We start from the raw sequence: 15,059 nt of genomic DNA on the forward strand, positions 1-15,059 counted from the left end.
ATAAGGCAGACAGACGGACTACGAGCAAAGACTATGTGTATTAACCCTTCCTTAAGATGCCCTGCGCAACAAAGTAAAAAATAAAATGTATCGCTTTCTATTTCGTGTTTCCGTAGCACGACTCTTTTCTCGCGCACAGACAGAATACGGGTAGAAAAAATGCTCGCTCTTTCGCATAAAAAGAACCCAGTAATGCAGATGAATTCGGTTAGTGCGAGAAAGGAAACAAAAGAAAAAACACGTGGCTGTGAAAAGTTGTCACGGTAGTAATACATCAATTTTAATAAACAACTGGACTATTTAATTCACAAAATAAAAAGTAAGATATTCAAGTCAAAATTATTAAATTTTTGTGATAACTCGGGCAATATATTTTTTTCTCCTGTTCAAGACGACAAGCGAGAAAAAAAATCATACAAATATGAATAATGCTACATACCACTGGAAAATATTAATTTGCACGTAAATAAAACAATGCTAAAAAATCGTGCGTGACACGTTTACAATTATTGATCATACCATGTTGTTGTTCAAACCAAGAAATTTGGAGCGCTTTTCAGGTATGGTACTTTACTTGGCACAAACAGTTTCTGCAAAATTCTACTCATGGGTTTTAAATAAATAATTTATCCGCCACCAAATTGGCAATTATATGTAACTTTAGCAATTTCTATGTTCTTGAGGGCGAGATTAAATTAGAAGTTAAGCTGGATGTGGGTGACAACGACCTCTCGGATTCACCGACAGTGATAGCGTTAGCTTGTAGCTCTTGCAGCGTACCTACCAGTCGATTCCATTCTTCAGGTCGAGGAACAGCAAGTTGCTATATAGAAAATTAGAAATTTCTTAACTTAAAAAACATCAGAGGAATCTTTTGTTCGCTAAAATTACTCTTGTACATTTTGTAATGAGTTTTTGGCGCGAAAAAGTTTACACTTGAAAAAGTTATTCAGCATCGAGGGAAGAAATTAATGCGCAAAATCCTTGAAAGATAAAAAGCGGAATTACCGTTTGACAAGTGGCTTCGAACTCATAAACCAAGAAGACACAGACAATATATTAATACTGAGTTATTCCCACATCGTTTAAAACATTAAACATATAGATCTTGTACAAAAGTTGGAGTCGCTCAGAAAATCAGTTCTGTTAATATAAGTTTTAACCGTGAAGTGTTAATCAGAAAAATGCAATCAAATATTTTGATTTTTCGTACACAAAGTTTGCGATGTAACAAGAGTATATCTTTGTTCCATATCAATTCCCAGCAGCAGCAGGTACAGAGGACATCTCTTTTATTTATGATTGTACTGCATATTATGTTTTATGAAAGTTTACGTTTGATTAAAACGTATTTTACGAAGCTTGACATACGTCAAGATACAGCGCACCACTCTATTCATTTCACTTTTTTTTCAAAGAATATTCCTCTGGAAACCTCTTTTTTGGCGATGAGCACAAAAAGATTTTTTCTAATGGATAACTATCTTTGCAGTAACTACCTTTGCTAAAGTATATTGCTGTATATATCATGAAACACTAGCCAAATATAGTAACATCCGGTTAACATAGAACGTTAGCAGTTTTGTCTCTTAATTGGGCGACTGTCAGTTAGCTAGAGGTACGTAGTGTGCAACTTGTGTTTCATGCAGTTCTTCTAAACATTTGGTGTTTAAGTATTTTCGGGGCATGGCTTATACTAACAGAACTATAAATATTGGACACGGTAAAAGTTAGTCTAGTCTAGGAGAGAATATGGGAGAAAATCTTTGTACACATGCAAATTTAGTTAATCGGAACTTGTTTAAAACTAGTTAGATTTCTTCTTAATTTCTACATTCTAACGCATTTTATAATTCCTCAATCTTTTCTTCCGCAAAAATGTGACGCCTTGATGTATAAGACAATCAACAAACCTCGCCGACATCATAGATGTATATGCATCCGTCATCATCACCCGCAGCTAGCTGGTGCCCAGATCCTGCCCATTTGACGCGGTTAATAGCTGCTAACGGTTCAACAGTAACGCTTGTGGTTGGGACCTAAGGGAAATCGGATATCATTTTACGTATAGCGAAAACAAATATCCATAAAGTGAAGAAATATTTTGGTTCCTAGCCAGTTTCCCTATCCCTCTCCCTCTTCCAATATCCTTTTTCTTTTTCGAAAGTTCGTTCATGTGCAAAAAACATGTACAAACTCTATATAATGAAAGTTGTTCAGAATATTACACAACAACAGTTGCATTACCTCAGTGTCATGGTTGAGATTCCATAAATCCAACTTTCCCATGCCATCAACAGATGCGAAGAGAGCAGGATGAATAGGCGACCACTGAACATCGTACACGTAATCGCCATTGTCTTCAAATGAATACAGCACTTTTGAACTCTAAAGAGTTATTGGAAGATTCAAATTGGATTAGTGGAAATTAGCTTGAACAATAAGACGTAAGTTTAGAGATTTTAAACACGATGTTGCATGTTTTTTTGTATCTCCTTTTGAACTTTTAGAAGCGTAATAGACACAGTATGTAAAATATAAGAACTTACTTTGTTACTCCACAACTTGATCGTCCAATCAAATGAGCTGGTTAAAAAAAGGTGGGAAAAATCGATCTAGAAAGAGATAAAAATTATTTTAATTGGTATATTTAAAGAGGAAACATGCGCATATTTTGCGAATCTTTTATATACAAAAAGAAAGGATTCCAGGTACAGTATTTGTTTAAGTGTCCCTCATAAAGACCTATTTAAACATTTTAAAATTTTAAAGACTAGAAAAGAAAGAGATCCTACCGCTCCAGGAACAGCGTTATAATCGATTGCTGTAACTGGACCATGGTGACCTTCAAATTGTTCAGCAATACCAGCTTTACTGAAAATAAAGGAGAGTGGTGAACAGAGACCTTTTTTTAACAATTGTAGTGAAGTTCCTAAATTTCTCATGTCACAGCATACGGAAGTACCTGACTTTAGCTTTCAATAATTACGGAATTAAAAATATTGACTTGACAGTGTCAATAACGGTGTCATTTATTTCAGACCGATGACAGAGCGCGCAATGTTTTTACACGAAAAAAATTCCATCACCCATTTATGAGGAATGTGTTTTTTTGTCACAAACCATCCTTGTTATTTTGAACTCAACCGCGGATTCCATTGCGTCATCAGTCAGCCAATAAACAAATTCGCATATTTAACGTTCCTGGCAATAGACCTGTTTTCATATTCAATTAGTTCCGCGAAATATGCATGCGAAAATGCAGAATAACATGAAAACGAGATTAGTTATGAGCAAATTTTGGGATGTTAGATGTTTACATGCAAGTTTAAAGAATGTATCAACAAAATGTTCACTTTTACAGCTTTTATCTGGCAGTTTCACAAAATCGTAGTTAACACAGTTATAAAGAGAGTATTGTTAGTGGTACAGTCGCAAAAATGGAGCGTAACTTTTGGTATATATGTTAGGGCAAAACCTAACCTAGCCACGTTTTTAGAGTGATGTAAATACATGTTTTTTACTGTTTCCTAGTAAATTTAGAATTGAAACTTAATATACAGTTTACAACGCTCAGTGGCACTTCATATTACTCTGATCAGTTCAAAAAAAAAATAGCTTGGCTACCAGAGCCAGCAGCCAGCAAACTACTAGGCAAAACAGCAAGTAGCTAGCTAAGCTAGCTCCAACCCTGGAAAAAACATATTGTGAATTTTATTTTGAACTCTCCATTCCCCCCAAATCAATGTTGAATATTAAATATGTTTGGCTAACGCTAACAGAAGTACTCAAGAAACCTGAAGTACTAGAGATAAGCAACATTGACTTTGGGGGAAGGGGGAGAGGACAGTAAAGAGATTTTAACATCAAGAATAATGAGGAGGCTGGATTTTCCTATTAACATTTTCACAAGTATTTTTCTAGGGTTGTAGCTATAGCTTCATGAGTATTCAACAAAGAATTTTTTCAACATTTGTTGCGTAAAATGATATTTAAAATTAATATTTTCAAACTATTGGCTGTTGTGATTATGTAACTGCCACACTTCCTCCGTCACTACTCTCTCTCTCTCTCTTACCAACTGTCAATAATCGTCCATTTGTATCAAGCATTGTGAAGGTTAACCTAAATACTTACATTTTGTAAGTAATACGGATTCAGCTTATATATCATGAATCTCTATATACAGAAAAAATAAGGTCTTTTTTTAGGTTTTTATCCACAAATAAAAAAAAAATAAATAAATAAATAATATACAACTTTTTTCTTATAAGAATGTCTGAATTTCACCTGCAAATGTGCTTCATTTCTCAGTCTCAATGTTCTTAAAAACCAGGTCCTGATGTATTTTGTTTTCTAGCTTATATATATACATAAAATCTTGAAAATTAATCAGCAGAATTGTTCAAATTGTTTATTCACATTCTTCCATAGTGTTGATTTGTGAAAATATAAAACCAAGAATTTTATTTTCGACCTCACAAAAAAATTCACATTGATCCTCTCAAGGAAAAATTTGTTTTTAACCGAGCGAAATAACTGGAAAATTTTATTAGCCTGAAAAAACACCAAGATGGTAACTCTCTGAATATAAAGTTCAAGAATTAGGATATCATCCCTTTTGACAACCTTATATTTTGGAATTTTAAATATTCTTTTTTACCGAATACAATCTACAATAAAGGCTTAAAATGTGATACAAATAAGCAAGAACATTCCAAAGAAAGTTTAAGTCTAACTTGCCTCACTAACTCAAATTAGTATTCCAATTCTGAAATCACAAATGTGTAAAATGTGAGTTATAAATAGTTCCAAAACTAAACGGGGTAAGACACCCACAAGGTCAATTACTATTTTAAAACCACTGTCAGCTATCCAGCAAAATCACCCATTTTGGTAAACAGCTTCAAATTTTATTTGTTTGTCTCGTTTTCATGTTATTCGGTATTTTGGTATGTATATTCCGCGGAACGAAAATGGGTATGGAAATAGGCCCATTATTTAGATCTTTCACTTGACAGGGTTTTTTATTAGAGACTTATAAAACTTCAACTGTTGAACAATTCGTGCCAAATAGCTGCTTGTCGAGAATATCACGAAAACAACTGTTGAACAATTCGTATTTTACGTGTTGCTCTTAGAGTTTCCTCGCATTTGTTTTTACAGGATGTCTTTTGAACAAAGTTTGATTTATTAGGTTTCTAAAACATTTTCGCATACCTTCCATGACGTAAGGCTGAGTACACAGATCCATCTTCGCTTCCAACAACAAAATTATTGACGTCACCAGGTAGAAAGGAAGCACTTGTTACAGACACCGCTTTTGAATGAGTGTGCTGTAAATCCATCACGTCCTACAACAAAAATTACTTTTTCCCTCAAACTTTCGTTACAATCAGTATCGTTTTCCAAAAAAGGAAAAAAATGTTAAGTATTCCCGTTCTCGTAATAAACATGTGGTAATGCAGGTCTAAATTAAATTATATTGTCAAGGCAGAACAATAGATCACGCGGATAAGCAAGAATAAACACAAGTAACACAAAGTCATAAAACATGATGACCATAAAAATATTTAATTCTAGATATCAGGATATTTTAAGGCAATTTTTTTTTCGGGAGGAAATTGTTAAGATTCCAGGACAAAACAGCTAACCACGCCATACTTTTTTCGTAACGATTTGAAAAGATTTGGAGATCTCGATTTGCAACAGTTACAAGCAACATCAATAGTTTCCAGGATAATTCTAAGATATTTTTAAATTTTTGTCAAAAATCCAGGGTTCTCAAGGATTTTCCAGGAAAAATTTCTTTTTTCCAGGGTTTTTCAGGACAAATTTCTTTATCCGTAGTCACAAGAAATGTAAATTAGCCATAATATACGTTAGTGCATGGACTATTTCCATTAAAATCTTACTTTTTGTTTTTTCCAGATTTTTCCATGAGACTGGTAAAATGTTTTTACAGTAATTTGATAAAGAAAAATATTATTAAACACTTGCGAACTCATGGTATTTTTGTGTACTAACTTGCGGTTGAGACAACATATCTAAACTCCATGAACACATTTTACCATCAGTTGAGAAGCTGATTAAATTGTGTGCGTTTTGCGTGCCCACAACTTCAACGCAGTAGACAGGATGCTAAAAAAAAAATGTTTGTATTCTCTCAACACAAAGATTGAGAAGATAACACTCAGCTAATTAAAAGTATTTACAAATTACCAAAACCAGTAAATAATCAGTGAAATATTATATCATAATTTATTCTACCTCTTTATAACATGAAGTAATCTTACTGTATGAGCAGCAGCCGACAGTGGTGTCTTTTGGACGGGAGTTCGTTTTCGACTTCTGTTATCCCACAGAACAATTTGACCAGAGTATGAACCACCCACCAAAAGATTTGGATGAAATTGGGCGAAACAAACAGACATAATTGGCGACTAAAATAACAAAGGAAACTATATTTACAACAATGTACTTGGGAATCTATAGATCATTTATATGTTCATATGCAGGGTGTATTGCCACAAAACATGCAAAATATGTAATTTAAAATTTAACAGTATATCAGAAACAAGGCATGAAAAAGGTGATGATCGATAATTGATCAATGACCGAATGTATAAATACAGAATATAGTATGATGATGTGGAAAAAAGGGACACTATGACTTAAATTAAGAATATTCCTCACTACAATGCTATAAACAATAGAGATGGAGAGAATGTTTTTTTGAAAATATACAGAAGGTGATTAGATTTGAAAATGATTATTTCAGCGACACAGTGGCTTGCGTCGTGCATCAAATTTTAAATTTGTGACCTAGTTATCCATATTGTATTGGTGGAAGGTTAAGAGCTGACATTCAGTTTGTATGCAAGCGTTGCAAAGGTGAGATTATAGAAAATGAAGTATTTCCAGCTTCAATTATGCACAACAGTGGCTTGTTAGAGATAGTTGAGAACTTCTGTTACTTAGGTGATATGTTGGGCAGTGAAGGGGGTGTTGGAAGAAGTGTTACTTGCAGGATAGGTTCTGCTTGGAAAAAGTTCAGAGAGTTACTTCCTTTGTTGACTAGCAGAGTCTTGTCAATTGAGTTAAAAGGTAGGTTGCATGAGGCCTGTGTAAGAAGTGTTATGTTGTACAGTATTGAGACATGGGCAGTGAAGCAGGAAGATCTTGACCATTTAGAAAGGAATGATATGAGAATGGTTAGGTGGATGTGTAACACCAGTCTGAGAGACAGAAAGAGTTCAGATGAGCTAAGAAACAGGCTAAGTATCCATAGAATTAAAGATGTTATCCAGATAAGAAGATTGAATTGGCTGGGGCACTTGGAAAGAATGGAGGGGGATAATGGGGTAGGATAGTGTAGAGACTTGATAGTTCCTGGGGCAAAGCCCAGAGGCAGACCGAGAAAGACTTGGCAGGAGGTTATAAGGACAGACTTGATACAAAGGAAGTTGAGTTTAGATCTAACACAGTCTAGATCAGATTGGAAGAGGGTCATTAATATACCCCGTCCAACCCATACTAGCATGGAAAACGCACATTAAGCCGAGAATGATGATGATGATGATGGAACTACGTATTACAAAAGATTTATCTACCTAAAAAAGTTTAAAATTTTCTTTAAAAAATTTGATCGTGTGGAGATATTTGGAATACCTTCTATCCCACAAACCATTGATAGTTACACAAGTCAGTTCACTTACCTGATTATGAAAGATGTACTCTGGCGTATGCTTATGATACTTCATATTCCAAATCAAAGCAATCCCATCTGGATCTTGTGGAGAGTCTTCATTTTGATTGTAAGAAGCGACTAAAAGTTCTGAATGCTAAAAATAACGTATTCAGAACCTTTGATACAGATGCACGAATACATACATCGATACCACAAATGAGCAAAGTCAACAAATTGCTAACAAATGAAAAAAGCTAAAACAGTGCCAATAGGCAATTGTTGCTGACAGGTTTATATTATGCAGCCACCGTTGAGTTGAGCCTTAGCATTAGTTTATTTATGCCTAAATATAAACATTGATATGATCATCATATAAGCTCTAATGGCTAAAAAACAATTTGAATGAATAATAAGGAAGATTTATTTAAAACACACTTTTAATATAACGCAAATATAACATTCATCTAATGCATCAATGACAGTCTATTCGAATGCAGTGAGTGTTAAACTATGAGGTTTTAATATCGCCCTTTAATCAAGCGTGAGTGGCATTTATTTACGCATGAACATTATAATAAGATGTGATTTAAGGACTTCGCCCAAGCAGCTTGCTTGAGTGATACATTTTTTAACAAACAGCACAATTTCACCTGAACAGACCAATCCATGCATGTTACACATCTGTGCTTGGACCATCTTTCATCACAAAACTTGCGATTTAATGCTAATTTTTTTGCAGTCAGCGAATCTCTAAAACAAATAAAATATATACTATATCAAAAATAAAACCAGAAAAATTTCCCACAAGGATTTAAGCACTGAAATGAGATGTAAAGAAAACGACATTAACCTGTTTCGAGCCGAACTTGCTATGACAACCACAACGAATTGCAAGTACAGAATTAAATTTGCAGCAAAATATCAAAGGCCATATTAAGCCAGATGTAGTTACATATAAAACAAGCATCAATTATATCCTATCTACTTGCCTAGTGATATTTGCAAGTGTTGTTTGGTGATTTATACTACAAAATTTATTATACGGTATAATTAATACTATTTTCTGTGTTTGTGTGTCTGTAAATTGGCCATCCTTTTATAAAACACATTTTTAATAGGCTTGGACCAAATCATGTGATAAAATTTGATTAAAATATTTTGTGAGTTGTGCGTTATTATAAATTTAGGGAAAATTATTGATTGTCAATAAAAGTTTGTTGTCACAGTTTTAAACCACAATGAAGGTATTTTCTTTGTTATAAACGAGTGCATAGGAAAGTGTCAAATAACATTGGCATTATTATTTTTCCTGGCTTTCTAATAAAATTAACAAATCATTTTTTGATTAAAAAAATATTTCATAAGAAGTTAGGTAATTTCTTCACACACATATTTAGTTTTAATTTTTAATAAAAAAGCTTTAATATTTTTTTTTTATACTGCGCATAATCTAAATAGTTTGGTTTAAGATCATGTCCCTCTGTGCCCTGGAACCAATTACATTGCATGTCCATTTAAAATATTACAAAAAATATGATCAAAATAATAACTAACCCTTCTCCTTCATCAGTGGCAGCACCATAATCGAATGCGAAGTCTTCCTCGTAAATTGCTTTCTCAATAATACGGGCAGCATGATCGAAAAAGTGGACAAAATCTTGGGAGTGTATAATTTTATTACGAGCCTCTTCACTAAGTTCCACCATTTTCGGAGCTAAAGCAAAAGTAATGACCATGGAACAAATACTACTACAACATAAAAGATAGCATTGTACAATTTGGTGTGGTTGTGTCAACAATAGATAATCCCAAAACTCCTTCTGTGAATGTTAAAACATATTTCCAGTTTTTTATTAAATTAGAAATATGTTTACATTTATGTTTATTTTTATTAAGCTTTTAAAATTCGAAACAAAATTTTCAACATACTTAGTTACTAAGGGTTAATTTCAGACTATGAATCCATATTTCTTTCTGTTATAACACACTTGTCACAATTTTAACAATGGTTTGTGACTTACTTAGGCATTCTCATTCTTTAATTTTGCTAAATTTTGATAAAAGTGTAAAATTAAATGATGTTTGAAGTCTTTCAGAATTATTATCGTGTTCCATTTAAAAAAGATATATTAAGCGACTCCAATTTAATTAGTTGTTCTACGCGCCCGACCGACCCTAATTTTCACAAAAACAAAAAAATAATAATATCAAGCAAAAAAGTTTTAAAGAAAAAAAGGAAAAAAACAAATTAAAAAAACGGTTGTCGTAACACCCTCCTCCGTTGTTATTTTTATTATTTCTGTTGTTGTTTCAACCATACGTTCTCGATAAAATTATTTTTATTTTGCCGACCGACCGACCGTAAGCTACTATAGACTTCGCCAGTAGAACAACTAATTAAATTTGAGTCGCCTTATCAAAGGTAATGCGATCTAAATATCTGAAATATTCTTCATAATTTGGAGATTAAGGATGTTCAATGTTTTGTTATTTATTTACCGTTTCTCTGGTGAAATAAGTTTAAATTTGGAAAGTTCAAGTAGATAAATTCTTGTACATTCTGTTTTTATCATGAATTTGAATAGACCCTGTTTTGCAGCGATTATTTGATAAATTGTCACAAAAATGCCTACAATCAGGTCCAACCTTCTCAAATTTTTTTTATAACTGCTTGTAATGTTACATATAGCTACATATGTTACATATATCAGTAAAAATATTCCATTCACAGAAGTCTATTTTGAATATGGTTTACATTTGTTACTTTTAAATCACTTCGTTGAGTTTGCAGGAAAAGGGTTGGTAGTAACTCAATTTTTTGTCAGACTTGCAAGCATTGGGTACATAAGAAGTTCAGTAGTATTAGTGGAAGGTTAAGAGCTGACATACAGTTTGTATGCAAGCGTTGCAAAGGTGAGATTATAGAGAATGAAGTATTTCCAGCTTTAAGGATGTACAACAGTGGCTCGTTAGAGATAGTTGAAAACTTCTGTTACATAGGTGATATGTTGGGCAGTGAAGGGGGTGTTGGAAGAAGTGTTACTTGCAGGATAGGTTCTGCTTGGAAAAAGTTCAGAGAGTTACTTCCTTTGTTGACTAGCAGAGTCCTGTCAATTGAGGTAAAAGGTAGGTTGTATGTGTAGAGACTTGATAGTTCCTGGGGCAAAGCCCAGAGGCAGACAGAGAAAGACTTGGCAGGAGTTTATAAGGACAGACTTGATACAGAGGAAGTTGAGTTTAGATCTAACACAGTCTAGATTAGATTGGAAGAGGGTCATTAATATACCCCGTCCAACCCATGCTAGCATGGAAAACGGACTAAAGCCGAGAATGATGATGATGATGTTGTTTGGTTTGGTACTTTTTCTCACATTTTTATTTTTTATAAGTTAGGAACATAGGAATTTCAACAAAATAAAAGATGTCTTTCCTAATTCATCATAGACTTAAAAAAAGTCTGCCAAGCTCTGATAGGAAAACTCTATGGATAAAAAGATAACATGATATTCAATGTTCACAATCAGGTGAAATCTTGCCTATATTTTTTGAACATGTCCATCAATGTTTGTAGATAAACAATGGTCTAAATTTTAGGTGTGGCCACCCTGACAAAATTAATCTTCAGATAATTTTTTTAAAAAAAGAAATCACCACTTTCTTCTTTCTTCTTGTCTTTTTCTTCTTGTATGTTTGGCTCCTTTGTTTCTTCAACCCTTTTGACTACTGGAAGTTCTGGAAAAACAAAACTAAATTCATTAGCTGGACATAGTATCTGTTAACTGTGTCGAAAGTGCTTAATTTTTGAGGTCTTTCTTATGCTTACAGTGCAAATAAATTCACAGTAGCAATTTCCATGATTAATGCTGAATATTAGAAAATAAGTTTTCAAAAAATTAACAACTGTAAAACTTTGAATTTTTCATTGTTGCCAATGCGAAACAAAATATTTTTAATGTGAAAATAAACTTTTTACCACAAAATATTTTCAACTGATTACCACAAAACATTTTTTATTTTTCACGTAAAATAATCCGGGCATAAGAATAGTAGTTAGAAAGAAGTAGTTTACAACAGCAATATCATTGCCTTTTTCGAGAATAATATCCCTTAACAAAAACCCTTCAATTTGAGTCAAACAGGTTAAACTAATTTTTTTTATGTATGTCATTAAACATTATTATTATGCTAGTTGTTAGCCCCTGTGAAGATCCATGTTAATTTGGCCATTGTAGACATTTCCCCCATTAGTAGTGAATATTTCTTATGAATCTTTGTTAGCCTGCTACTGAATTACTCTGCAGGAGTCGAAAAAAATCTACAGCACGCCATTTTGCACAGACGGATGACAAATATTATTGCAAAGATTGTAGAGTAAATGTTACAAGCTCAAATGCAACATTTTAAAAACTGTGAATGAAAATGAAATGAAAACGCACCAGGTTCTTCAGATTTTATTTCTACTGCAATTGTCTGTGTTTGTTTCTCGTAGTGCACCAACTCCTACACATAAAAAAAAGAAAAATCTCACGCTTAAGAGAGATCATTCTGATAACAGTGCAGAGTTATCTGAATTATAATACTCCTTGTCTGGGTTTTTTACTATAGTCACAGTAAAAACCCTTGCCCAGCTTTTTGAAATTCCTAGGGACACATTTTCGTAAACCAAAGTATACCAAGTCTCTTCTAAAAATCAAAACACAGAATCGTATTGTGGTAGTCCTTTCTGTCCAGGAAATCTGTGTAGCTGTGTATTTGAAATATATTTGTTTTTTTTATATGTTACTATGTTTTGGGGCATAAATGGTAAACAAACCAATTTCAAGAGATTTTGGCTATCAAAGTAAATTGTGATCAGGAGTTAGCTAGCTAGAAAGCTAAAGTTTTTTATTCAGTTTGTTCAGTTCAGCTAAAATGCATTTCATCCTGGCCAACTTTATTCTTTCTTTTTGTGCTATCTTCAACAAGCTGATTTTCAACTTCAGACTGTTGCAAACCTAGTTAACATATTTTATCACACAACAATAAGCCACATATGTGTGACTCTAATGCTTTACGTGGCTGGGTCGACTTGGGATAGACATAACTAGCAGTTCATCGGTAGTACGGGTATACATTTTTAAAAATGGCAGCACCTTGTCACTAATATGTTCTGCATTACAGCCTGTGTTTTTAGTCCACTTTTTTATAGTTTTTTATAATGTATGTTAACTACTTGACTGACGTGTGAGAGAAACTATTTCATTAAAAAAGGATAAAACAAATCAAAATAATGAAAGGCATTTATTCTGTCGAACTATGACCGCCGTACATGCCTGGTCTTAGCTTTTTAAAAATACATACCTTTGGTGGGACATTGACAGGCTCACGAGTGCACATTGATAAATTTACTGCTTTACGAGCAGGACTAAAATTATAAACATATTTTTTTACGAATATTACTCCTATATTGTACCACATTTTTCTTTTTTTATAAAAAAACTTACGGTGGTGAGGTTGGCTTACTGTCTGAATCAACAGAGTGAGTGTCTGATGCACCATAGGAAGATACTAAATTTATAAGAAACATGACTTAAACTGCCTAAGTATACAATAATACAAACTTTGTAAATGCCACCATATGGATGCTGTCAGTTATAAGATTTTTCATAAAAGCCTTACAGGCCTTGCTATGAGTCGCAAGCAATTGCTCGCGCTTGCGTAGTGCTCACGTAAATGCTCGTTACCCGAGCATTCTATTGCTCACGTAAATATTAACATTTTGAGATAAGTGTAAACGTTTTTCTTAAGAATTGATTGACCTTTTAAGTGAAATTCCTGCACGAACGCTCAACCTGAAACTGAAAAGATATTTGGTGTGATTATTTTCCACCCATCGTGCAACAGTTCACTCGCCATTTTGTAAAACGCGTGCGATACGGCCATTAAGGTTAATCTTTGTTGCGCATTCATTTTGCAGTAAAAAGTGGGGGATGTTTTAAATTGTGAACCCCAAACACAATGATCGAGCGTCTACTGGTGTAGCGCTCTCTCCATCTTAACTTCCTTTTCTACATGTCCGAAATAGTATGCATGACTATACTGTCGTTTTCATAAACTTAACATATATTTTAGGTCATCACAAGCAAATAGGAAAAAAATATGCTTCGTTTTCAAATTGAAAAAAATCTTTCTCCGCGTGGTTTAAATAAAACTAATGAATAAAATCTCCTTTTAAAAGGTATACATGTCATGTACATAAAATGTATACAGGAAAAAAATTCATACAACCCGTTGGTGTCGTTTTTAAAATTGTTTGAATAACAGTTGTGGCATAAAGAAAATAATCCATTAAATTTGGACCTGCTATGTTTTCCAATTGTTTCGTCAAATGAAGAAATTATCTACAATTAAATCCATAATAAATTGTCTGTTCCACCTGTAAGTGCAGTTTTAAAGACTTGCGTCATCCTTGCTCCGTCGGCGTTCACCTCCGCATTAGTTAAGAGCCGCATGGCTGGATTTCTTGTGTAAGACCTGAGTACCAACGACGAAGGGGCCAGGCAAAAGAGATTTAGGTCTACGTATTTTTTTAACTAAGTCAGGAGTCGGTGAATTAGCTAGGATGGTCAGGTTGGCAATGAATAGGCTTGCTCGTGGATTTAAAGGACCATGACTATTCAATAATTCTGAGACCTAAAAGTGTCTGACCAAGACGGAAATCTATCGGACGTTTTAACCGACGAAAGTTCGAAACGAGCTACGGACATGTTCGACCAAACTGGAAATGTGGCGGACGTTTTATTCACATGCCTGAAACGATTTAGGTGTGCCAAGGCGCACGCCTCTCCTGAAAAAGATGCCCTGAGAGACTAAATGTAAAGTTCTTTGCTCGCGTGGACACTCTGACGCAGGCAATTAATTGCTCGAGAGGTTATTTGCTCATGGCAAGGCCTGCCTTAAAGATGTTATGACGATAAAAACTTGTGGTAATAATAAGTCATACTTTAAGGTAATGAAAATCTTAAACATTACGAATACATAACAATCTAACTAACCTGAAGGGGTAGAGGGTAAATCAAAATCTTTTAAAATGTTATCAATTTCATTTGTAGTACTGGCAGTGTCACTGAATGTTGAAGATGCTGTTTCACCCAATGGCATTTTAGTGGCAATTGGACTGGAACCAGTCTTAAAAAGAAGAGCATAATTATAGTAAATGGATCTTAAAAAAAACTTTGAGTTTATAAATTGAACTATAGAGCAAGTTACCTTTTTACTTCTGGCAGCTCGAATTTCTTCCAATCTTTTTTTTTTCCGTTCCAATTCTGCCTTTCTGTCTGCCATTTTTTTATTTTAATCTAAATAATTAAATAAAAGTGAAGAGAGAAAA

At 33.8% G+C, this 15,059-nt stretch overlaps 1 protein-coding gene across 1 annotated transcript; it reads right to left on the reverse strand.

Annotated features, from left to right (window-relative positions):
- Positions 1–246: 246 nt before the first annotated feature.
- On the reverse strand, positions 247–15,035 carry LOC130622237 (cytoplasmic dynein 1 intermediate chain 2-like). The gene is made up of 17 exons (XM_057437679.1): positions 14,939–15,035; positions 14,725–14,857; positions 13,174–13,237; positions 13,031–13,094; positions 12,127–12,190; positions 11,342–11,422; positions 9,245–9,404; positions 8,341–8,440; positions 7,719–7,844; positions 6,297–6,443; positions 6,028–6,141; positions 5,221–5,354; positions 2,796–2,874; positions 2,550–2,615; positions 2,248–2,388; positions 1,914–2,039; positions 247–823 (listed from the first exon to the last, which is right to left on the reverse strand). Exons 1-17 carry the CDS (start codon positions 15,011–15,013, stop codon positions 671–673), a joined length of 1,827 nt encoding a protein of 608 aa, XP_057293662.1. The 5' UTR covers positions 15,014–15,035; the 3' UTR covers positions 247–670.
- Positions 15,036–15,059: the final 24 nt, after the last annotated feature.

Source organism: Hydractinia symbiolongicarpus, chromosome 12 (genome assembly GCF_029227915.1).
Source record: "Hydractinia symbiolongicarpus strain clone_291-10 chromosome 12, HSymV2.1, whole genome shotgun sequence".
In the NCBI taxonomy this organism is placed as follows: domain Eukaryota; kingdom Metazoa; phylum Cnidaria; class Hydrozoa; order Anthoathecata; family Hydractiniidae; genus Hydractinia; species Hydractinia symbiolongicarpus.

Bases quoted from the DNA above. Each gene is read 5' to 3' on its own strand.
- LOC130622237 (XM_057437679.1), bottom strand. From the start codon at position 15,013: ATGGCAGACAGAAAGGCAGAATTGGAACGGAAAAAAAAAAGATTGGAA. The intron at 8,441-9,244 runs GTTAGTTATTAT...TATTTGTTTTAG, and splicing joins GCCACTGATGAAGGAGAAGG to AGATTCGCTGACTGCAAAAA. The intron at 2,040-2,247 runs GTAATGCAACTG...GATTTCCCTTAG, and splicing joins ATCTCAACCATGACACTGAG to GTCCCAACCACAAGCGTTAC.